The sequence below is a fragment of the Astyanax mexicanus genome, chromosome 4 (assembly GCF_023375975.1).
Source record: "Astyanax mexicanus isolate ESR-SI-001 chromosome 4, AstMex3_surface, whole genome shotgun sequence".
Taxonomy (NCBI): Eukaryota; Metazoa; Chordata; class Actinopteri; order Characiformes; family Acestrorhamphidae; genus Astyanax; species Astyanax mexicanus.
The window spans coordinates 5,852,688-5,878,271 of NC_064411.1; the positions used below are offsets into that span (position 1 = coordinate 5,852,688).

The following is a 25,584-nucleotide window of genomic DNA, read 5'->3' on the forward strand; positions in this document are numbered from 1 at the left end:
GGCTGGCTTTGCTGAGCCATGTGAGCATGTGCAACAGACCAGAGAGTAGACTGTGGTGAATCCTCGTGCGCAGCAGTCAGTGCGTGCGGCAGAGAAAAAAGCTTGAATATTGATATTTTTACACGAGTATTGCTCAATACCAATACCAGCGTTGGTATCGATATTATCGATATTTGGATCGATCTGCCCACCTCTATTTTTAACCAAGTATCTAATGTTATCTAGCTAGCTAATGTTCCCAGTGCTTTTTTTAACCCAAGTAGCTAATGTTATCTAGCTAGCTAATGTTCCCAGTGCTTTTTTTAACCCAAGTATCTAACGTTATCTAGCTAGCCAATGTTCGCAGTGCTTTTTTTTAACCCAAGTATCTAACGTTATCTAGCTAGGTTAACTACTTTATTTCAGTTCGAAATGTTATAGCAAGCTAGGCTAACTAATTTTAACTACTTTAATTCAGTGTGGAATGATTTAGCTAGTTTAGCTAATGTTTACTACTTTATTTTAGAGTGGAATGTTTTAGCTAGCTAGGCTAGCTAATGTTAACTACTTTATTTCATTGTGGAATGTTTTAGTTAGGTAGGTTAGCTAATGTTAACTACTTCATTTCAGAGTGGAATGTTTTAGCTAGCTAGGTTAGCTAATGTTAACTACTTTATTACAGTTCGAAATGTTTTAGCTAGCAAGGCTAGCTAATTTTAACTACTTCATTTCAGTGTGGAATGATTTAGCTAGGTTAGCTAATGTTAACTACTTTATTTCAGTGTGGAATGATTTAGCTAGGTTAGCTAATGTTAAATACTTTATTTCAGTGTGGAATGTTTTAGTTAGCTAGGTTAGCTAATGTTAACTACTTTATTTCAGAGTGCAATGTTTTAGCTAGCTAGGTTAGCTAATGTTTACTACTTTATTTCAGTGTGGAATGTTCAGCTAGCTAGGTTAGCTAATGTTACCTAATTTATTTCAGTGTGAAATGTTTTAGCTAGCTAGGTTAGCTAATGTTTACTACTTTATTTCAGTGTGGAATGTTCAGCTAGCTAGGTTAGCTAATGTTACCTAATTTATTTCAGTGTGGAATGTTTTAGCTAGCTAGGTTAGCTAAGGTTAACTACTTTATTTCAGTGTGGAATGTTTTAGCTAGCTAGGTTGGCTAATGTTAACTTCATTTTAGTGTGGAATGTTTTAGCTAGCTAGGTTAGCTAATGTTGACTACTTTATTTCAGTGTGGAATGTTTTAGTTAGCTAGGTTGGCTAATGTTAACTTCATTTCAGTGTGGAATGTTTTAGCTAGCTAGGTTAACTAATTTTAACTACTTTATTTCAGTGTGGAATGTTTTAGCTAGCTAGGTTAGCTAATGTTAACTACTTTATTCCAGTTTGAAATGTTTTAGCTAGCTAGGCTAGCTAATTTTAACTACTTTATTTCAGTGTGGAATGATTTAGCTAGGTTAGCTAATGTTACCTACTTTATTTCAGTGTGGAATGTTTTAGCTAGCTAGGCTAGCTAATGTTAACTACTTTATTTCAGTGTGGAATGATTTAGCTAGCTAGGTTAGCTAATGTTAACTACTTTATTTCAGTGTGGAATGTTTTAGCTAGGTTAGCTAATGTTAACTACTTTATTTCAGTGTGGAATGTTTTAGCTAGCTATGTTAGCTAATGTTAACTACTTTATTTCAGTGTGGAATGTTTTAGCTAGCTAGGTTAGCTAATGTTAACTACTTTATTTCAGTGTGGAATGTTTTAGCTAGCTAGGTTAGCTAATGTTTACTACTTTATTTAAGTGTGGAATGTTTAGCTAGCTAGGTTAGCTAATGTTAACTACTTTATGTCAGTGTGGAATGTTTTAGCTAGGTAGCTAAAGGTAGCTAAAAGCCCAGAGCTAATTATAGAGAGCTAGATAGTTAGCTAGCTACCTCGTATTAGAAGTGTTCAAGGCAGGACGTAATTATCATTTTGTAGAAAAAGCTTTTTGGCGCACGCACACACACACACAGCTGCTACTTTTACCCAAGCCTACCTTACTTTGTACAGAGAGCAATGCAAGCCTTCTGAGCTAGGCTAACTTAGCTAGCGTTAGGTCAGCTGGATCGTTCTGGATAGTTCAGCCTACATTAGATCACAAATGGCAGCTAAATAATATGGTTTTGATAACTGTATAAACAGAAAACCTTATCTTATTATCTTTAATTTGCTTTCATTCTTTTTGTGCCATCTGCCATGACTCCAAAAATTCATAACCCCCATTTCCATGATGAAAGGAAGGAGGATCACAGAGCATGTGCACAGCACAACATAGCAATCTGTGAAGTCAGGTACAGACCAGTAAATACACTAAGTGGTAAACACAACATACTAAGTGGTGAGCACCACATATTAAGTTGTGTCCAATACTTTGCGCGAAACGCACATAAACGAAACAGAGAGCACATAAATCTGCATATACTAGAAAAGTTGTCTTCGCTGAGGCTTCAATCTTCTTACTGGTGGGAGGAGAAACCTTCATGAATGTACTTTTATTGGTTCATTAGTAATTTAAAATTTGACCTGGCTAACTGCTTGTCCCAAAGGAAAGGTATCCAACTTTGATCAACTTTGTGGATTACAGCCTCAGAAATCTACCATATATTCTAAGAAAAAACACTTAATGATTAAATTTGATTAATCAAAACAAAACACATAATTCCAGGAAGGTAAAAAAAAAAAAAAAAAAAAAAAAACATTTATATTTTAACCAGCAAAAACAAAAACAAAGACTCCTTTTGAACAACATTAAACAGGGTGACACAATACACATTTGCAAGGTAAATAAATGAACAGAATTGGAGAAAATAAAATGAAAAGGTTTACATTTAAACAAATAAGTATCTGTTAAGGCTGGGAATGAAATATATATTTACCAAATTATTCTTTCCTCCTTATGGCAAAGCATACTCAATTTTTAAACTACAAATGTCCTGAAACTATGAAATCCACACTCTTTAAATGTTAAATATTATTAGTTCTAAAGGCTAATGCAGAACCTGTAAATTAGTGAAGTGTCCTAGAAAGTATTTTACTGTAAACTAGCATTTTCACTTTTATTTATTCATGGAAAAGCCCCAACAGATCATGCTGGTGTTAGCAGAGATATATAGTAACAAGCAGAACTACTTCACCACTGTACTTAACTACCAAAATGCTGTATTTTATTTTATAATTTTTTACTTCACTACTGATATGACGTTCAACCTCCCCCTGGAGACACTTCTCAAATTCATTTACAGTCCATGTTTTTTAAGGGAGGGCAGTGTGGCTGAGTTTGCTGTGTGTGTTCAACACAAAAAGTTAATTTAAGACTTCATGTAAATGTACTCTATAAACATTAGAAATAATATAAACAAGATGATATTCAAACTTTTGAGTTCTTTCCATAATATCTACATAACACATTAGTTGTAATTTGCTTTCAGTACTAGATTCAAATATGTAGAAAAACTACTTGCAACACAAGTACAACAAGTATGAAACTTAAATAACACTTCAGATTCTAATCAAATAAATATACTTGTACTTTTACTTAAGTCTGAGTTTCTAGTTTTTTTTACATGTCTTTATACATACACATGTCTGGGAAAAACATATCATGGAATACATTAAACAACATCCCCAGATAAGATTCATTTTGCTGAACCTGTAAAAGCCATTGTTAAATTCAGTTCTTGATTGTTTCTGGTGGAATGTGTCAGAGTGACAGAGTGAAGTGACAGAGTGAAGATTCTGGGTGGAATAAGGTGCTTTGGCTGTCAACGATTTAGAATTTGCACTTTTTATTGCAGTGGAACATCTGAGATAGTTATCTCTCCTGTGTGAATGCGCTGGTGATTTTTAAGATAATTCAGTTGATTAAAACTCTTCCCACAGTCTGAACAGTGATACGGTTTCACTCCTGTGTGAATTTGCTGGTGTCGTTTGAGATTACCCTCTTGATTAAAACTCTTCCCACAGTCTGAGCAGTAATACTGTTTCTCTCCTGTGTGAATTCGCTGGTGTTTTTTGAGATTACTCTGTCGATTAAAACTCTTCCCACAGTCTGAGCAGTGATACGGTTTCTCTCCTGAGTGAATTCGCTGGTGTCGTTTGAGATTACCCTCTTGATTAAAACTCTTCCCACAGTCTGAGCAGTAATACGGTTTCTCTCCTGTGTGAATGCGTTGGTGAATTTTGAGTTGACTCTGTGTAGTAAAACTCTTCCCGCAGTCTGAGCAGTGATACGGTTTCTCTCCTGTGTGAATGCGCTGGTGTGTTTTGAGACTACTCTGTAGATTAAAACTATTCCCACAGTCTGAGCAGTGATACGGTTTCTCTCCTGTGTGAATGCGCTGATGCTGTTTGAGATTACTCTGTTTAGTAAAACTCTTGCCACAGTCTGAGCAGTGATACGGTTTCTCTCCTGTGTGAATGCGCTGGTGTGTTTTGAGACTACTCTGTAGATTAAAACTATTCCCACACTCTGAGCAGTGATACGGTTTCTCTCCTGTGTGAATGCGCTGATGCTGTTTGAGATGACTCTGTTTAGTAAAACTCTTGCCACAGTCTGAGCAGTGATACGGTTTCTCTCCTGTGTGAATGCGCTGGTGTTTTTTGAGATTACTCTGTCGATTAAAACTCTTCCCACAGTCTGAACAGTGATACGGTTTCTCTCCTGAGTGAATTCGCTGGTGTCGACTGAGATTACCCTCTTGATTAAAACTCTTCCCACAGTCTGAGCAGTAATACGGTTTCTCTCCTGTGTGAATGCGTTGGTGAATTTTGAGTTGACTCTGTGTAATAAAACTCTTCCCGCAGTCTGAGCAGTGATACGGTTTCTCTCCTGTGTGAATGCGCTGGTGTGTTTTGAGACTACTCTGTAGATTAAAACTATTCCCACAGTCTGAGCAGTGATACGGTTTCTCTCCTGTGTGAATGCGCTGGTGTTTTTTGAGATTACTCTGTCGATTAAAACTCTTCCCACAGTCTGAACAGTGATACGGTTTCTCTCCTGAGTGAATTCGCTGGTGTCGACTGAGATTACCCTCTTGATTAAAACTCTTCCCACAGTCTGAGCAGTAATACGGTTTCTCTCCTGTGTGAATGCGTTGGTGAATTTTGAGTTGACTCTGTGTAATAAAACTCTTCCCGCAGTCTGAGCAGTAATACGGTTTCTCTCCTGTGTGAATGCGTTGGTGAATTTTGAGTTGACTCTGTGTAATAAAACTCTTCCCGCAGTCTGAGCAGTGATACGGTTTCTCTCCTGTGTGAATGCGCTGGTGTGTTTTGAGACTACTCTGTAGATTAAAACTATTCCCACAGTCTGAGCAGTGATACGGTTTCTCTCCTGTGTGAATGCGCTGATGCTGTTTGAGATGACTCTGTTTAGTAAAACTCTTGCCACAGTCTGAGCAGTGATACGGTTTCTCTCCTGTGTGAATGCGCTGGTGTATTTTGAGATGACTCTGTAGATTAAAACTCTTCCCACAGTCTGAGCAGTGATATGGTTTCTCTCCTGTGTGAATGCGCTGGTGATGTTTCTCCATGTCGGGACTTTGCTTTGTTTATTTGTTAAACGTATCAAACAATTTCTGCAATTTCAATATCCTTTTTGTTGTGTTGATGAATTTTAGGAGAAATTCCTGGAAATCCCTGGAATATTTTAATTTCTGGAAAAAACAAAGACAAATTTAATTGTATTTTAAAATAAAAGCAGATCAATTAACCAAAAAATGAGCTTAATCAGTTACACTATATGGAGAAAAATACTGGTACATCTTTCCATTACCAATCGAAGCTTCTGAACTTTTGTCCTATTATAGATAAACAAAAGTACCTCTGTTGGGGGGGGGGGCTTGGGGGAGAGAGATGTGTTTTAAAATAGTCAGCGTCCTGTCATTACTTTCCCACCGTGCTCCGCAAATTTATATGGGGCTTTGGTTTGGCGCCCCCTCTAGTGCAGTGCCCCTATGCCTCGCATATGCTGAATACCCCCTTTTTGCGCCACTACAAATGCCATAGGGATGTGCCACACTCTGAAAAGTGATTATATGTTTTGGTCAGAAGAACTAATATTATCAAGTTGAGTGAACAGCCAGTACAACTCAAGAGACAAAATTGTCTCAAGGCACAAATCTGGGAAAGGATACAGAAACATTTCTGCTGCTTTGAAGGTCCCAATGAGCAGAGTGGCCTCCACCATTCGTAAATGGCAGAATTGCACCAGGACTCTTTCTAGAGCTGGCCGGCCGTCTAAATTGAGCGATCAGAGATCAGGGCCTTGGTCAGGGAGGTGACCAAGAACCCGATGGTCTCTCTGTCAGAGCTCCAGCATTCCTCTGTGGAGAGAGGAGAACCTTGCAGAAGGACAAGCATCTCTGCAGCAATCCACTAATCAGGCCTGTATGGCAGAGTGGCCAAGCGAAATTCGCTCCTTAGTAAAAAGGCACAAGGCAGCCTGTTTGGAATTTGCCAAAAGGCACCTGAAGGACTCTCAGACCATGAGAAACAAAATTGTCTGGTCTGAGGGGACAAAGATTAAACTTTTGGTGTGACGCCAGGCATCATGTTTGGGGGAAAACAAGGCACTGCTTATCACAAGGCTAATACCATCCCTACAGTCAAGCATGGTGGTGGCAGCATCATGCTATGGGGATGTTTTTTTAGCAGCTGGAACTGGCATACTAGTCAGGATCAGGGCTCAGGGCTGTGTGCTGAGCCCCGTCCTGTTTACACTGCTCACATATGACTGCTCACCTCTCCATCCAGGCTGTCATATTGTGAAGTTTGCGGACGACACGGCAGTGGTTGGATGCATCACGAACAGAGATGAGTCCAGCTACAGGCAGGAGGTGGAACACCTGGAGCATTGGTGCAGAAAAAACAACCTCTGCATCAATGTAAAGAAGACGAAGGAGATTATTGTGGACTTCAGAAGGGGCAAGCATGCCCACCTCCCCCTGCACATTGGAGGATCTGCGGTGGAAGTTGTCGACAGTTACAGGTACTTGGGTGTGCACATCAGAAAGGCACATCAGAGGCTCTACTTCCTCAGGAGGCTGAGACGAGCTGGACTCGGGAGCGTAGTCCTCACCTCCTTCTACAGATGTGTGGTGGAGAGAGTCGTGTGCTCCAGCATCAACGTGTGGCATGGAAGCTGCTCTGCTGCAGACAGGAATGCTCTGCAGAGGGTGGTGAAGGCTGCACAGAGGATTGTTGGAGTTAGCCTCCCAGCACCACAGACATCTACACCTCCAGATGCAGGAAAAGGGCCACCTGCATCAGGAAGGAGCCCACCCACCAAGCACACGCACTTTTTGTCCCGCTCCCCTCAGACCGGAGGCTGCAGAGCATTAAGTGCAAAACAACCAGACTCAGAAACAGCTTCTTTCCGGAAGCTGTAAATCACAATTTCGTTCCACCTCATGTACCACATGTGATGCGAACAAAATCTCCTTGAATCCTTGAATTAACTTAATACAATTTGGAATAAGGCTCTAACGTAACAAAATGTGGAAAAAGTGAAGCACTGTGAATACTTTCTCGGATGCACTGTAAGTGCACACAGTATGTTGGTGTGCTTGGAGCTACAGAGTTGACTCTTGTGCTGTCGCGGTATTATGATGTCAGTATTGGCAGTTCTATAAAAATATGCTAAATATTTTGAGAATACCTATATCTACTAAATAAACTAAATTATTTAGGCCCACAATACCCCCCCCCCCCCCCCCCCCCAAAAAAACTGTGGAGCTAATGAAACTATTGTTGTAAACTTGAAATGTTACATATTTACACCTTAAACAGTTAAGCTGACCCAATGAATGTTTTTTTTTCAGTGTACAGAAATTAATATTACAATAAATAAAATATCTATCCTGCTTGGCTTCTCCTGTCTAATGCTGTGTACTGCTACCAAAGAGACTCTCCTCGCACTGCTCTTCAAACTAGAAAATATGGATTTGATCAAATGGTCCTTCAATGCAATTGACACCATCTTCTCGACAAGAAGCCTGGGTTCGGGGGAACCTGTTTGTCCTACAGAGTGCGTAGAAAATTGAGGACCATGAAGGACAATAGAGAATGTCTGCGCTAAACTTCAGTAGCCATTCTTCCAGAAGAACACTGCAACGCAATAACTCTCCCTGTTTTCCTAAGCTGCTGGATGTTGCTCTGACTGGTACTCAAGGTTGTCTCGTCAATCAGACGGTTGCCAGGCAGTTGAACTCAAAGTAAGAAATGTAAAATGCAATCTAAGGGATGAGGAGCAGGAGGGCAGGAAGCGCAGTCTATGTGTGTGTGAGAGAGAGAGAGAGAGAGAGAGAGAGAGAGAGAGGCAAAGAGACAGAGGGATAGAGAGATCTTTGACCAGGTCGGAGCTGGAAGTCTGAATCTGAGTGTTACTGCTGGACACCATAAGAGCACGCTGTTCAATAATTCAGCCAGAAAACTAATCAGTGTGTTGGGCTGGGCAGATTACGGCGGAAGTCAAACTTAAAGCCTTAATTAACTTTATTTTAATAATTTTATTTCTATTTTTTCCCCCCGATTGGCAGGGCCAATTTTGCTCCCTCTGAGCACCGGCAGCTTGATGGCAAAGCTGTATGAGCGGGGATTCGAACCTGGTGCCTTAATTAACTTGCATTAAAAAAATAGTAACACATTACTGATTCCAAATTAATAGCGTGCATTAACACTTTAACACTGACAGCCCTAAAATTAACATTTACAGAAAAATATGTAGTTAAATACTCTTCAGTTTATTGTGTTTTTACTTTTTTATTTCCTAATTTTGTATGCAGCTGCCTTATGTGAACTGCAGAAAAGTGATTTTACACTAAAATATAAAAAATACCATATAAATATATAAATTGTTTAGTTTAGTAGTGTTTTCTGTTGACGTACAACAAACACTTCTCAGTTTATTAATCTAACTAAAAGTATTTTAGCAACTAATTTAAACACATTTTTAAAGTTGGCAAGCCTAGCATACATTTTAAATGACCTCGACTAAATATATTAAATTGACAACTTAAAATATTAGATAATGATAAAAGATCTATGATAAATTCTATATTGAAGTGATTCAATCATTTAGATGTAGCTAACATTTAAGACTTGTTAGACCAACTTAATTTTGTAAGTGCAGAGAACAAATGAGCCATAAAGGTTTGCTAATTTAAAAAAGGCCTGGAAATTAGTTGCTTAATGATTTTAAGTTGGAGTGACATTTATTTTTTTTTTACAGTGCATATCGTACCATACACAATAATAATCAACAACATTTTTGAATATCGTGAACAATATTATACCCTAAAATATCATGCCATATCACCCACCCCTAATTATTACATCAGGGTACTACATTTTTACTGTTTTTAGCAAAAGAAAAATTCACACTGTTCTCATTTCCTTTTATATATCTACTAGAGACTATATCTGTCCAGTATCATTTACTTTACTTTAATCCTGGATATATGGAGATATTCAGAGTGCATTATTAGAATCATGATATTCTGGATCATTAACTTCTGTTACAAATCTGATAAAATTCTTGTTTTTTTATTATCTCAATTAAGGGTGTGCCATGTCATATTGTATACAATAACAAAATGACATTCATTTTGTTGCAGTAGTGTATTCTTGAATTAAGAAAAAAAATCAGTATCAGAGTATCATTCTCACAAAAATCGCTAGTACTTAGTGAAGGTATGGGCAGCTGTGTTTACATACCAGAAAAAAAATGCTAACATTAGCTACTTGGTTAAAAAAGGACTGGCAACTTTAACTAGGTATCTAACGTTAGCTAGTAGACAAAAACAAGCTGGTAACTTTAACTACCTGGATAACGTTAGCTACGTAGTTGAAAAAGCACTGGTAATATTAGCTAGTCAGCTATCGTTAGCTACTTAGTTTTTTTAAAAAGCACTGGTAATTTAGCTAGCTAACTAACATTATCTACCGGTTATAAAATGCTTGCAACTTTAGCTAACTAACAAACATTAGCTACCACTTAAAAAGAAAATGCCGGTAACTTTACCTAGCTAGACATTAGCTATCCGGTAAAATAAAGCACTGATAACTTTAGCTTGTCAGCTAAGTAACTGTTTTTGAACAAAAATTAACCTTATTCTATTCTAGGATATTTTGGTAGCCTCACAAAACTGAAATCAGGTTCTTGTTTGAGTTGTTTGTAATGTCTGTATTAAAACTAGTTTTGCTGGGAAATACAGTTAAGCGTTTGTACTTTATGATAATATTCTGACTGAGAAAACAATTCTTAAAACATTATTTCAGCCACTGACAGCATGTTTTATACTAGCCTAACAAACACAATCAGTGGATTTTAGAAGCTTGACTGTAATATCTGTACTAAAACTAGTGTTGCTGGGCAATTTTTTTTTATTTTTTTTTTGGTGGGATAATCAGTTTTGTGCTTTATTAAAATATTCTGTCTATTCCCCTAGTATAAAAAAATGCTACCAGAGAATGAAATAATGAACTTGTTTATTATGCTACTTTTATTAAACATGACCTAATATTGTTTGACATTTATAGATTTACCAACATATTTAAAATACAGATGACATTTGCAACAAGTGTACATCAATTAACAATATGTACTTTTTTATTTTCTTTTTACTGTAGTGGTTACTGCGGTTAACACTAAGCTGCAGCATAGAAATGCACTGCTGCTCAGATCCAGTGCATATATGGCAACAACATATAAAACCGCCTACTGTATGGCTTTACACATGATTTTCTATAAAATATAAAATACAATTCTTAAAGTGTTATTTTAAATTGTCTCTGCATTACCAGTAGAATCTTGTCCCCCAAAAATACACATTAAAATACATGTACATGAGCACATTTCACAAACATAAAAATACAACAGAACATGATCAGAAATATATTAAAATATGAATGAAACACATACCTGGATGACAATATGTACTTTTCTTACTTCCGTTTTACTGGAGTGACTACTGCAGTTAACACCGAGCTGAGTAAATAAATAAAAATGTATCATTAATACTTAATAAATAATAATAATAATAATAATAATAATAATAATAATAATAATAATAACAGGATTATCTGATATTCTGCTGGCACAGCTACAGACAGTGGAGGGAAAACTGAGCCTCGTGTTAGTCTCACTTAACTTCTAACAGAGAAGAGAGAAATAAGCTCATAAACTCTTAACTATTACCTAAATAAATTTTAATCTGTCTTATACTCGAATTAATAGCAGTATTTTTTAACTTTAAACATGTTTTTAACCACTATTTATTCATAAAACACGGAGCTCAGCACCTACCCGCAGCACAGAAACACACAGACCGCTGCTGAGGTGCGGTGGCTCAGAAAGACCAAACGTAGCGCAACTGCAGTTCACCACTAAACAGCAGGGGCCGCCAAAACTTCATTTAACAGCATTAAAGTGCCTTATTTTATAAAGTTCATCTAAAACAAAGGTATTTTATTACTCTGTTACACTTACAACAGTAATAAACGCTGTAAAATTATTAAGTTATGCTTCAGTTCATTCTTAGAAGACAAGTTCAGACATTATTAACCATTAAAATACATTAAACAAATGGCTCAGATCATCATTAATTAACAAGATCTACTGCATTTGAAACATTGGTAATTTAGTAATATGTAATAATGTCTAAAGTATGGTAATTAAATAATGGCTTGTTGGTATTGTGGACCATTTTTTAGAAATTCACTTATTCTGATGTATTTTCCTTCATAATACTGAATATTTTGGTGTTATTTTGGGTTAATGAAAGTGTGTAAAGTGTGTCCTGAATTTAAAATATATTAATATAGTTACAGCAGAACTGTATTACTGTGGTACACTTGCTATTCCACACTAATGGTTTTGACTGGGATTTCTTAATAAAACTAAGCTTAATAAAACAGCGTGGATAAAGATACTGCAATTTGCTAACATTTTTTTTAATTTATATATTTTCAAACTATGTTTATCATCACAGTAAAATTGTGAGTTTTCTGTTAAATCAGTAAGTTAATCAACATTACTTAAAAAAACACTAGTGGCAGAGTGAAATTCCACTTTACAGAGTCTTACCTGACCCTTACCTCGCTACCAATTATTTCTTTTTAAATGTAATATTTTATAGGCGGACTTTTATTTTGGTGGGAAAGTCACGTGTCTTTCTGGCAGCTGTTCATGGAGTTGCTGCTGAACATCGCTGTGAAATGAGCAACAGTTGCTAATATAAAAGTCAGCTTGAAAATTTACATTTAAAAATAAAGAATTTGTTTCCAGAGGGATTATAGCGAGGAGATGTTCAGGTAAAACATGTAAGAAGTGAAATTGCATAAGAATAAGTGGATTTCTAAAAATTTGTCCACAATATCTAAAATAAAATGTTAAATGACTTTAAACAAGACATTCACATATTACTAAATAACCAATGTTTAAAAATGTTGTAGATCCTGTTATTAATAATGATGTGAGCCATTAATTTAAGGAATTTTAATGGTAAATATTTTTTTTTTACTTTTTAACACTGTGTATGTAATAAATGCTAAAGAGCTTTCATTTAATTGATCAATAGAACCATTTTGACCACCCCAAAGAGAAGCACTTACTCCTTGTATTAAATAATCAATGCTTCACTTTATGATGGTCACCATGGATATTCAAACAATTTTGTACTGACAAAATTTACCATGCAAGTTAACACTGTTAAAACATTTACACTAAACTGATAAAACCTTTTTAACACTGTATGTAATAAATGCTAAAGTTGTACCAGATGGACTTGGTCCTCACTTTTGATGGTAAACTTCAAGTGATGCCCCAACTTGTTGGCACTTACATTTCAATTTAGGTAAGATGGCTACAGTTAGAGTGACACTCAGAGATAGAAGAGATAGAAATGTGCACCAGTTTATCAGAAAAATGTATTTCACTGTTAGACTCACTTCAAACTACCCCAACAAATAGCACTTACTAATTACTATGGAAAGATCAGTGCTGTTGTTAGAGCTACTGGAATAGAGACATTTATTCCATCATTTAAAATATTATGGTTACATTTTACTTGCATTTACCTTCTTGATGTCCTGCAGATTCTTGAAAAGGAGATCGTACTGCAGCAGATCTTGTTTGTTGTTCACCTTGTCTAAAGTCTTATTAGGGCCCGAGCACCGAAGGCGCAGGCGAAGCCTGCACCGGAGGTGCAAAGCCCTATTGTTTTTGGTCCGTTTATTATTATTAGGGCCCGAGCACCGAAGGCGCAGGCGAAGCCTGCACCGGAGGTGCAAAGCCCTATTGTTTTTGGTCCGTTTATTATTATTATTATTATTATTATTATTATTATTATTATTACGCTTCTTGACCCTTTCGCTCATTTTTGAGGCATTTCTGATGTGGGAAAACTCACGCATTTTGGCACAGGCCTCAAACTTGGTGAAAATGTAAAAGTTCCATAGAGCATTGACATGGGCGTGGTTCAGGAGCTCCATAGCGCCCCCAAACGTCGGCATTGGCCGGGATGAAGTTTGTCCAATGTGCACCAACTTTGGTACGCTCATTGACCTCTTCATAAACAACAAGAATCACTAGGTTTTATTTGACTCCGCCCAACAGGAAGTCGGCCATTTTGACAGGAAGTTGCAAAATAAAAAGTTTCCCGCTGGGTTTCGGAGTGGTTAGGATGTTTGAAAACTCCTAAAATTTTACAGAGCTATTTGGCTTAGGCCAAACTTTCACCGTAAATTAAAATTTTGTATATTCGTGTTTCATCAGCTCTCTAGCGCCACCTATTTCATATGACATTTTTGGAAAGCGCTCAGCCTCTTGATAATTGGCAGATTCAATAAGGCCTCGAAGTGACTTAGATATATATTGTCATTTTTGTCGTGTGTAGCTAGATGACTCTACAGCGCCCCCTATTTGGTTCGGCTAATAAATTAGCTGTGGCCTTCTCAAAAATTCTCAGATATTCTCGATTTTTGACAGAAACATAGACAATATGATTCTGCACATATTAGCAATCGTAATGCATTGGCTCCGCCCAACAGGAAGTCGGCCATTTTGGAATTTGTGGAATTTTTACATATTTTTCACAAACTCATTCGAACTCCTCCTAGAGTCTTTGTCAGATTACCTCTAAATTGTCAGTGGATAGTCCCCAGACATACATGGTGATAAATTGCGAAGGAATAGTCGATAGCTGAAACGATGACGTAATGGCAGGCAATTAATTTAATGGAGACGCAACACTAGACCAAAGTGAAACCATGACACGGTCAGAACACACATGATTGAAAATTCATGAAACTTGGCAAAAACACAAGAGACATCATAAGACACGTTTTCAGTATTGGTAGGACTGACTCCGCCCAACAGGAAGTCGGCCATTTTGAAAAAAGTGCATTTTACACACATTTTTTGCATACTTTGTCAAACTCCTCCTAGGGAATTCGTTGAATACTCTTGATATTTGTCAGCAATAAACTACTACCATCCGTGATGATAAATTGCGAAGGAATAGTCGATATCTTAAACAAGGACGAAATGGCGGACAGTTGAGTTGCTGGAGATACCCCATTAAAACAGGAAGTGAATACATTCTGGTGTTGGTAGGTGTTTGAGGAGGTTAAAAAGTATGAAAACTCACAAAACTTTACAGGCCTGCTTGATTTACGTGGTTCTTTGGTCTGAAATTGAAATTTCATATATACGCATTTCATTGGCTCTATAGCGCCACCTAGGTTGCAATGAATATGTGACATTACGGGAATGCTCAAAAACTCTTGAAAATTGTCAGATTGTGTAGGACCTAAAAACACTTTACAAATATTGTGAAATATTTTTCATATGTAGCTAGCGGACTCTACAGCGCCCCCTAATTTGTTCAGTTAATAAATTAGCTCTGGATGTGTCAAAATTGATCTAATCTTCTCCAATTTTGGTAGGTATGTAGATACTGTAACACTGCACATATTTGCAATTGGCTTGTATTAGCTCCGCCCAACAGGAAGTCGGCCATATTGGAATTTGTGAAATTTTTACATATTTTTCACAAACTCATTTAAGCTGCTTCTTAAGTCTTAGGTAGAGTACATTTTAATTAACTGTGAATGAACATCAGACATGTTTGATGAAAATTGCCAAAGGACTAGTTGATCGCTAAAACGGTGATGTAATGGCGAGCATTTGATTCACTAGAGACGCAACACTAAACCAAAGTGAAACAATGACACGGTCCGAACACAGATGATTGAAAATTCCTGAAACTTGGCAAAAACACAAGAGACATCATTAGACACGTTTTCAGTATTTGTAGGACTGACTCCGCCCAACAGGAAGTCGGCCATTTTGAAACATCTGCATTTTACACACATTCTTTGCGTATGTTGTCAAACTACTCCTAGAAAATTTAATGAATTCTCTTGGTATTTGGTAAAAATAAACATTGAACATATCTGATGATAAATTGTGAAGGAATAATCGATATCTCAAACGAGGAGGAAATAGCGGACGGTTGAATTTTTGAGATGACACATCAAAACAGGTGGTTGACACCTAGGTAATGCTAGGTGTTTTGAGGAAGTTATAACAGAGAAAAGCTCACAAAATTTGACCGGCCTGCTTATCTGAGGCTGTTCTTTGATGTACGATTAAAATTTAAAATACATGTGCTTTCACAGCTCTATACCGCCACCTATATTTTAAATGAATATTTGACAGGATAGAAAACTGTTGAAAATTGCCACACTTAATAAGCCCCTAAAATTACTTGCACCGGTTTCTCGGTCTGGCCCGGTACGATTTGCGCTGTTATGCGAGGGCCCTACGTCCCCCTGTGACAGGGGGACAACTCGTTATTATTATTATTATTATTATTATTATTATTATTCTGCCTCTTTGCGTCCATTTTTGAGGCATTTCCGATACTCGAAAACTCACGCATTTTGGCACAGGCCTCAAGCTCGGCGAAAATTTTAAAGTTCCTTAGAGGCTGGACTTAGGCGTGGTTCAGGAGCTCTATAGCGCCCCCAAACGTAGGCAGTGGCTGGGATGAAGTTTGTCCAATGTACACCAACTTTGGTACGCTCATTGACCTCCTCATAAAGAACAAGGATCAATTTGATTTATTTGACTCCGCCCAACAGGAAGTCGGCCATTTTGACAGGAAGTTGCAAAATAAAAAGTTTCCCGCTGGGTTTCGGAGGGGTTAAGATGTTTGAAAACTCCTAAAATTTTACAGAGCTATTTAGCTTAGGCCAAACTTTGACCTTCAGTTGGAATTTCGTAAATTCGTGTTTCATCAGCTCTCTAGCGCCACCTATTTTATATCACATTTATAAAAAGCTCTCAGCCTCTTGATAATTGGCAGATTCAATAAGTCTTTGAAATGATTTAGAAATATTTTGTCGTTTTTCTCATGTGTAGCTAGATGACTCTACAGCGCCCCCTATTTTATTTAGGCCATTAAATTAGCTGTAGCTGTCTCAAAATTTCTCCAATATTCTAGATTTTTGGCAACAACATAGAGAGTATCATCCCGCACATATTACCCATTGGCTGGTATTAGCTCCGCCCAACAGAAAGTCGGCCATTTTGAAATTTGTGGAATTTTTACACATTTTTCATGAACTCATTCAAACTCCTCCTAGAGTCTTTGTCAGATTATCTCTAAATTGGGCGTGGGTAGGCTCCAGACATACGTGGTGATAAATTGCGAAGGAATAGTCGATAGCTGAAATGATGACGTAATGGCAGGCAATTAATTTAATGGAGAAGCAACACTAAACAAAAGTGAAACCATGACACGGTCATAACACAGATGATTGAAAATTCATGAAACTTGGCAAAAACACAAGAGACATCATAAGACACGTTTTTAGTATTGGTAAGACTGACTCCGCCCAACAGGAAGTCGGCCATTTTGAAAAAAGTGTGTTTTACACACATTTTTTGCATACTTTGTCGAACTCCTCCTAGGGAATTTGTTGAATACTCTTGATATTTGTCTGTAATAAACTGCTAACATACTTGATTGTAAATTGCGAAGGAATAGTCGATATCTTAAACGAGGACAAAATGGCGGACACTTGAATTGCTTGAGATGCCCCGTTAAAACAGGAAGTGAATATATTCTGGTGTTAGTAGGTGTTTGAGGAGGTTAAAAAGGTTGAAAACTCTCGAAAATTTACAGGCCTGCTTGATTTAAGCAGTAGTTTGATCTGAAATTAAAATTTCATATATACGTATTTCATTGGCTCTATAGCGCCACCTAGGTTTCAATGCATATTTGACATTACGGGAATGCTCAAAACCTCTTGAAAATTGACAGATTGCATAAGACCTAAAAACACTTTACAAATATTTTGACAATTTTTTCATGTATAGCTAGCGGACTCTACAGCGCCCCCTAATTTGTTCATTTAATAAATTAGCTGTGGATGTGTCAAAATTTGTCTAATCTTCTCAAATTTTGGTAGGAGTGTAGATAGTATGACCCTGCACATATTTGCAATTGGCTTGCATTAGCTCCGCCCAACAGGAAGTCGGCCATATTGGAATTTGTAATATTTTTACACATTTTTCACAAACTCATTTAAACTGCTCCTAAAGTCTTTGTCAGATTACCTCTTATTTCGCTGTAAATGAACAACAGTCATATTTGATGATAACTGCCAAAGGATTAGTTGATCGGTAAAACGGTGACCCAATGGCGAGCAATTGATTCACTAGAGACGCAACACTAAACAAAAGTGAAACCATGACACGGTCAGAAAACAGATTTTTGAAAATTCATGAAACTTGGCAAAAACACAAAAGACATCATTACACACATTTTCAGCATTGGTAGGACTGACTCCGCCCAACAGGAAGTCGGCCATTTTGAAATATCTGCATTTTACACACATTTTTTGTGTCAAAATCAACATCAAAACAGGAGGTGAAAACCTAGGTAATGCCAGGTGTTTTGAGGAGGTTATAACGGAGAAAAACTCACAAAATTTGACCGGCCTGCTTATCTAAGGCTGTTCTTTGATGTAGAATTAGAATTTCAAATACATGTATTTTAACAGCGCTAAAGCGCCACCTGTATTTTAAATGAATATTTCACGTGTTTAACAGGATAGAAAACTCTTGAAAATTGGCACACTCAATAAGACCTTAAAATTACTTCTACCGGTTTCTCGGTTTGGCCCGGTACGATTTGCGCTGTTGTGCGAGGGCCCTACGTCCCCCTGTGACAGGGGGACAACTCGTTATTTATGTATTCTGAAATCTTTCCATAAGTTGAGGTCATTCACACCTACTCCCTGTAAAATCACTCTCTGACATCACAATGGACCATCCTGATTTCTGTATAGAACGGTACTTCACACTTGTAAACCATCAACAGTGAGGACCAAGTCAAGCACATTAAGAATCATTTGTTAACATATGGGTTCTTGTTGTAAAGCACTCGTACATATTGAAAGAATCGTAAAGATTTTATAGTTCTAGTGGATCTCTGTTTTGAGTAAAGTGTTGAAAAGAAATGTCGCAATTTCTACTTTAACAATAGTTCTGACCTTTGAGTAAAATTGGTAAGTGCCATTTGTTTGGGTAGTTTTAATCCTCCTGTTACCTTCAAATTTACTAACACCTTTTATGTTTGGGGTCAATTTCACCCCAGCAATTTCAAACTACAAAAAATATTATATATTAAGAACATTTTTACCCAAGTTTATGTCACATGCTATATTTGTTTGTCGTTTGTTGACTACTTCAATAGTCATTTAAAAAAAAAAAACATTTGTAATGAAAAATATTTAATGTTCTCTTGAATAGTAACAAGTATTATGTTTGGGGCCAATTTGACCACAGGAAAAAAACAAACGAGCAGAAATTCATGCTCAGTCACATGGGAGTCTGGATTGTAAAGAAGAAGATCCTACTTGTTCCATTCATCCCATATTGCTGAGTTTATTAAGATCTCATCAGTCCTGCCTTGTTTCTGTGCTATTGAAGCGTAGGACACGGAGGAGACATGGACTGTGTTTAGAGACGGGCTGGATCTGTCTGCAGCCCAAACACCTGTTCTTTCTTCACCTTTTGACTTGTACTCTCCAAACTGAGCAACACAATGTAGACTTACATCTGGGATTAAATCCAAGTCTTTCCAACTATCCCTCTATACACACACACCTCCCTCTAAACGTATCATCTACAGTAGTTTATCCTTTTAGATTGATGGTGTTCTGAAGAACTCAAATGCTGATTTTATGTTTGGACGTGGCTGACAGCGTATCTGCTGAGACCTGGAACTATTCTGATTACATTAGCAGCACTAAGTTTATCATTTTCTTCAAGTGGAGAGACAGACCATAATAACTTTTTACTTTTGGAAGGTAGTCTGTTTTCTATTGGTTGAGAGACAAGAAGAGGATCTACAGTAAAGGGCTCATTCTCATCAGATGAGGATTCATTATAATCAGGATCCTCTCTAAAGTCCTCCTTTTTCTCAGACACATTCTCCTCTATGTCTCTGTCATGGTGAAAGAGATGTGAGAAATCCTCACTGAGAGAAAACCTTTTCTTAGACGTCATTTTCAGTAGAGAGAGAGAGAGCAGAAAGAGAGAGAGACAGAACACATAGAGAACTGGTTTAGAAGCTGCTGTGAAACCTTTTATATCTCTACATAACCACTATGTTGTGTGAACAAGATGTTTTCAGGAACAATATATTCCTCCACAGAATGAGAAATATCAAGTTCTCATGAGAATTATGTTTTCCCGGCCCCCCTGTCGTGTGAATTGTTAGTGGTTCTTGCACTAATACAGTTATAATTATGTTATTTTAGGGATCTATTTTTTTTTGAAGATTATAAAATAAGACGTCATATTGACCTTCACATCATTCAACACAAATGTGGGTCAAATTCTGATATTTTTTATGTTTTATAAAGCTAAAATAGCCTGGGGTCAAATAGATCCCAAACAACACTGATGTATACAAAATGTGTAAAAGACACAAAAAAACATCCCATTAATTTTATGTTTACCCAGTTGTCTCTATTAAAAGAGGAAAAGTCACCAAATATGAAGTAAATAAAATGAGATTAACTAACTTATTTAAATGCGTTAAACATTGAAAGGGGTCAAATTGACCCCAAACATAAAAGGAGGATTAATTGACTCAAGCAACCAGGGGTGTTTGTTTTATTTCTACACAGAACCTGATATAATCTGGCCCAAATAGTCTCAACATCAGTAACTTCTTCCTTTAACTTGTACAAAAAAATCTGTCTAAATTGGCTACTATTTTGTAGCAGAATGAGAATGCTTACTGGACTCATTTAGGAAAAGTAAAAAAAAACACCATCCTATAAACAAATAAACTCATAAACAAATATTTTTATTGTATATTTAATTAGTTTAAAACTGAAATCTAAATATGAATTTTTAAATGTTTTTACAAGTGTGAAGTACCCTTCTCTACAGAATTCAGGATGGTCCATTGTGATGTCAGAGATTGATTTTACAGGGAGGAGCTGTGAATGACCTCAATTTATGGAAAGCTTTCAGAATACATAAATAGAAAGACTTTAGACAAGGTGAGCAACAAACAAGATCTGCTGCAGTACGATCTCCTTTTCAAGAACCTGCAGGACATCAAGAAGGTAAATGCAAAGAAAATGTAACCATAATATTTTAAATTAAATTTACATTTAAAAAAAGTGTCTACTGGAATCAATGTCACAACAGCACTGATCTTTCCGTAGTAATTAGTAAGTGTTATTTGTTGGAGTTGTACAGGAGCAATCAGATAATCTCTATAGAGGAAAAACCCACTTCAGAATCTGCTCTGAATCTCAGGCCACTTGACAGAGTTTGGAATGTACAAAAACGTATAAATATTTTTTTATTCTAAAAAGTATCAAACATTTAAAAAATATTATTTTTAGCAAAGTAATAATTTATAAATGTTCGATACTTTTATAGAGTAAAAATTTTACTAATTTCCTCAAATCAGAACAACTATAACTGTTTCATCACTGCAGAGATAATTATTAAAACTGCTTTTAAACTGCCGTTTTAATCCTTTTAAATGAGCTCTGTGTGTAACTCCAGCATCAGTAGCAGTAATGCTAGTAAATCTACTGGATAAAAACATTAGTTTTAGAAAATGGAAATATAGAGGTACGTTTTCTTTCCTATTTTAGTGAAATACTTTGTTCTACTTTGTAAAATTAAAGGAAAACCCCAGAGAAGTAGTTATACAGTGTTTTAAATGAGAGTTTTAGCTGTTTAGCTCCATTCAGCTCCATGCATTGAGGACTCCCTCGCGGGCTCCCTCTAGCGGTGGTGGGGTATAATGTGATATAGCGGGGGAGGGGGCGGGGCTCCACATAACCCGGATGAGGCTGAGCTTCCGGGGTCTGTAGCTGGAGAGGAGGAAGAGCAGGATCAGCTGAACTACAGAAGGTATGGAGAACGTTATCTAGCTAGCCAATGTTGCCACCTTTTTTACCTTCACCAAGTCAGGAACATATTTTATTCTTTTAATCCGGATACAAACTTTCCTGCACTTCCTTCTAAGTGAGATGATGTGGCCTGCAAGGCATCAAATCAGCATTTCTTGCATTTCAGACATAAATAGATGCTGCATTCTAACATTTATCAATTTGCCTTTTTTTATTCATTTTAAAGATACAAACACATAATTCATAATTAAACTAATTAAAATGTGGTAATGTATTAGGATGCATGTAATAAGTCTTTGCTGATACTGTAATTTGTATAAAATAACATTTATTATAATAAAATAATTAACAAACACCCGGGTTTGCTCGAGAGAGAGAACGTTAGTCAGTCTTGTCCTGTGCTCTCTGCCTCGTCACTGACCCACTCAATCTGTAAAACCCAAGGATTTATGTCCTTCGTAATATTATCTAATTTCTAGAACGTAAAAAAAGGAAATAGTCGGTTTGGAAGTTAACTTTTTCTCAAGCATATACGTTCAATACCTCAAGCATTTTCATTCAAAATGCTGAAATACACTGTTATAAGTTAAAAGAGCCATGTTCCTATTAAAATCTACAGTCTTTTATTCACTAAACGTGTAGCTACATTTCCAGGACAACTAATATAAAACTGATAATATTTGAGGTGGAAGGGAAAATGTTAATTTATTAGCCAGAGTGATTTAACCCCTTAACGCCTGTTGTTGCAAATATGCGACTAACCGTTTGATTCAATCAACCTGCCAAGATAGCGCCTGCATTCCCCCAATGCCTGTTAGTGCATATTCGCCACGGACCTAGGAACCTTTGACAATTTACAATTCAAATGAATCTAGAATTCAAATTAATGAAATGTTTCCTGTAATATTTGTGTATATTGTGTTGGTGACAGTAATTGGTGTTATTTATTATTGAATGCCTGCTGTTGGGTGCATAAATAAAACATTGATTTTTCACTGTTATATTACTCTGTTATTGTTATCTTAGTATGGACCATTATGTCTGCTGTAGCAAATTTGCAACATACCAAATTTACCCCAAATAGACCATATTGCCTGTTATTGCAAATTTGCAACATACCAAAATTTCTATTTATTTTTTGTGCAAAAGTGAAATTAATAATCTCAACAATATTTACTATCTACTTAAAGGTAAAACACACATGAAACATTTTTTCATATACAGCTACATTAATTCAGGTGTTAAGGGGTTAATGATTAAGTAACATTTAGTTAGAGATTATTAAATTGTGGGTAACGTTAGCTTCTGTAAAACTGCAGCTGCTCTTGGAGCTGCTGCTCTGAATCTGCTGGTGTAGAGCTTCTGCTGCTCTCTGGCTCTGCAGATGGATGAAATTAAGTTTTGACCCGATGCTGCGATATACAACAGTGTATGTGATATTGATTTGGTACGTTAGATCATAAGACTGTGGAGCTTCAGTTTTTCTGGATAAAAAGCACATTCACATTGATCTACATATACAAAAAAACAAGTCTTGACTTTAAGAGCGCATATCATGGTTAGCCTGAAGCTAATGTGGGCGAAAATAATGAACTGTTATCAAAAACTGTAAAAACTCAGGTTTGCTAAGCAACATTTGCATAACTGTCTTTGGTAAGTACGTATGAAAACCTTTATAGTTAATGTAAATTTTAAATGTTTTTTTTTGTGCTTCAGAGGAGAACATCCCATTCTCATTAAAATATAGAAAAATGTATGAAATTGAACGTCAATAAAAAGCAGCCAGGCTACTTTCTAAATACTTAAATATAGAAAGTGAAGGATAGAGATATACTGTAAGTCAGATAAAGATATTTAATAAATAAAATGAGATATACCTTTATTAGTGCAGTATAACATTCATAGTCTATTGAAAAAAGGTCAATATAGTAGAGTGTAGTAGTAGTATGGATTAATGTATTATAAAGTAAAGTAAGATACTAACATAGTAGTAAAACATTGTATTTAGTTCTGGACAGCAGCGGTGTTTCTGCTACTTACATTCTGCAGCTGCAGCCTGCTGACAGTCAAGATACAACTACATATTATAATGTCTATGGATTTAGAATGGAATAAAAGTACTGAAACTTTTATGGTAATATGGTGTCCCAGAGGGTTTGTCAATATAGTGTAACTGATGTAGGTAATTCTTTTTTATAATTGACCTGCTTTTATTTTAACACATACTAAAATTTTTCTTTTTTTTTTTCAGAAATAAAAACATTCCAGGTTTTTTTCCTGAAATTCATCACCAACAACCATGATATTTAACTAAGAACAATGTTAAACTGCTGAAAGAGGTGAAGTACAAGCCGTCCAGAAAAATCTCCAGAACACACAGAAATTGTTTGATACGTTTAACAGATAGATGGAGCCAAGACCCGGCATGGAGAAACATCAGCACTCTTTCAAGAGTTTTACTAAACAGACTGATCTCAAAAATCACCAGTGCATTCACACAGGAGAGAAACCACATCACTGCTCAGACTGTGGGAAGAGTTTTAATCAACAGGGTCATCTCAAAAAACACCAGCGTATTCACACTGGACAGAAACCGTATCAATGCTCAGACTGTGGAAAGAGTTTTAATCAACAGAGTAATCTCAAAAAACACCAGCGCATTCACACAGGAGAGAAACCGTATTACTGCTCAGACTGTGGAAAGAGTTTTATTACACAGAGTGATCTCAAAACACACCAGCGCATTCACACTGGACAGAAACCGTATCACTGCTCAGACTGTGGGAAGAGCTTTAATCTACAGTGTACTCTCAAAATACACCAGCGCATTCACACAGGAGAGAAACCATATTACTGCTCAGACTGTGGGAAGAATTTTACTCAACAGAGTAATCTTCAAAATCACCAGCGCATTCACACAGGAGAGAGACCGTATCACTGCTCAGACTGTGGGAAGAGTTTTATTACACAGAGTCATCTAAAAAAACACCAACGAATTCACACAAGATAGAAACCGCATCACTGCTTAGACTGTGGGAAGGGTTTTATGCAAGAGTCATCTCACATTGGGTACATTTACATGCAGTCTAGTAATCCATTAACAATCTAATTACTGGCTCAGTCGGAATAGAGCACGCCCATGTAAACACCTTAATCAGAATAGAATAGTCCGATTGAGCCCATTTCGAATTTCTATTCGCAGGGGTGATAGTGTTTCGGCGCCGCGCCGGAAATCTGGCGTAGCGTGGCTCTGTAAAAAAAAAAAAAAAGCTTCCCCCACCCACTACGAAAAGTCTTTTCCCCCCTATGTTTGACGTGTGCAGACAATTTAAAGCTCAACGCAAGCCTTCCATCCAATCAGAAATAGGAATGGTGCCACTCATGGGCTCCGAGTCCTCCGGGCATGTTAGTTGAAAAAACTGGTTACGGCCCAGATAGTTCAGTGGCAGCTTAAAATTCGGCGCATTATGACATCATAACTGTAATAAGCAGAGGTGGAAAAAGTACTAAAAATTGTAATTAAGTAAAAGTACCTTTACTTTGCTAAAATTCTACTGAAGTAAAAGTTAAAGTGCTTTTTTGCGTCTAATATATTTTTTGTTTACTGGCTAATGAGCTTTACACGTGCTTTACCCACCCAAATAAACTTAAAGCTTAATACAGGGCAGCTGCGTATCAGCATGAGTGGCGCTCTGAGCTGAGTGGACGGCTTGGATGAAAAGCGCGATATATAATGTAATTAAATGTATTTAAATCATTATGTATATAACAGATGTGCCGAATTTTGAATCCCAGGCAGAATCCGACTCTATTTTGCGTGCACACGCGTCTGGTAAACATGTGGGCGCTAGAGGTTACTCTCGCGCTGTCCGTTAATATTTATTCAGAACACAGCAAGATATAAAGCCAAACAAAGACTCTTGTTAGACAGTGCTAGTTTAGTTGTATATAACGAACGAAAGACTGGTATTGCAGAACTATACTTAAGGCGTTTTAGCCTTAATGGTCACTATTAGGAGAACATGTTAAACACAGCTTAATCGTAAAATCTGCGAAGATAACCAAGTTCAAATCTGAATACCTGATATTTACATCTGCCGAAAT

General features: G+C 36.8%; 2 protein-coding genes across 5 annotated transcripts in view; both read right to left on the reverse strand.

Annotated features, from left to right (window-relative positions):
• Positions 1-11,010, reverse strand: part of LOC125801455 (zinc finger protein 239-like) — a 331,934-nt gene extending 320,924 nt beyond the window's left edge. Inside the window, exon 1 of the mRNA XM_049478216.1 lies at positions 10,943-11,010. The gene's annotated coding sequence lies outside the window, so the exon portion shown is untranslated. The remainder of the gene's footprint in view (positions 1-10,942) is intronic.
• On the reverse strand, positions 1,944-11,345 carry LOC125801140 (zinc finger protein 658B-like). 4 transcript variants are annotated; one of them, XM_049477330.1, is made up of 3 exons: positions 11,327-11,345; positions 10,943-11,008; positions 1,944-5,675 (listed from the first exon to the last, which is right to left on the reverse strand). In XM_049477330.1, the coding sequence occupies exon 3, from the start codon at positions 5,550-5,552 to the stop codon at positions 3,807-3,809; it is 1,746 nt and encodes a 581-aa protein (XP_049333287.1). In that variant the 5' UTR covers positions 5,553-5,675; positions 10,943-11,008; positions 11,327-11,345; the 3' UTR covers positions 1,944-3,806. The 4 variants fall into 4 exon arrangements, with proteins under 4 accessions (XP_049333287.1, XP_049333285.1, XP_049333286.1 ...); XM_049477328.1 differs by lacking the exon at positions 11,327-11,345 and adding an exon at positions 6,763-7,206; XM_049477331.1 differs by lacking the exon at positions 11,327-11,345 and adding an exon at positions 6,763-7,206 and having other exon boundaries at positions 5,561-5,675.
• Between the last annotated feature and the right edge of the window lie 14,239 nt (positions 11,346-25,584).

Coding starts and splice junctions, on each gene's coding strand:
- LOC125801140 (XM_049477330.1), bottom strand. CDS start 5,552: ATGGAGAAACATCACCAGCGCATTCACACAGGAGAGAAACCATATCAC.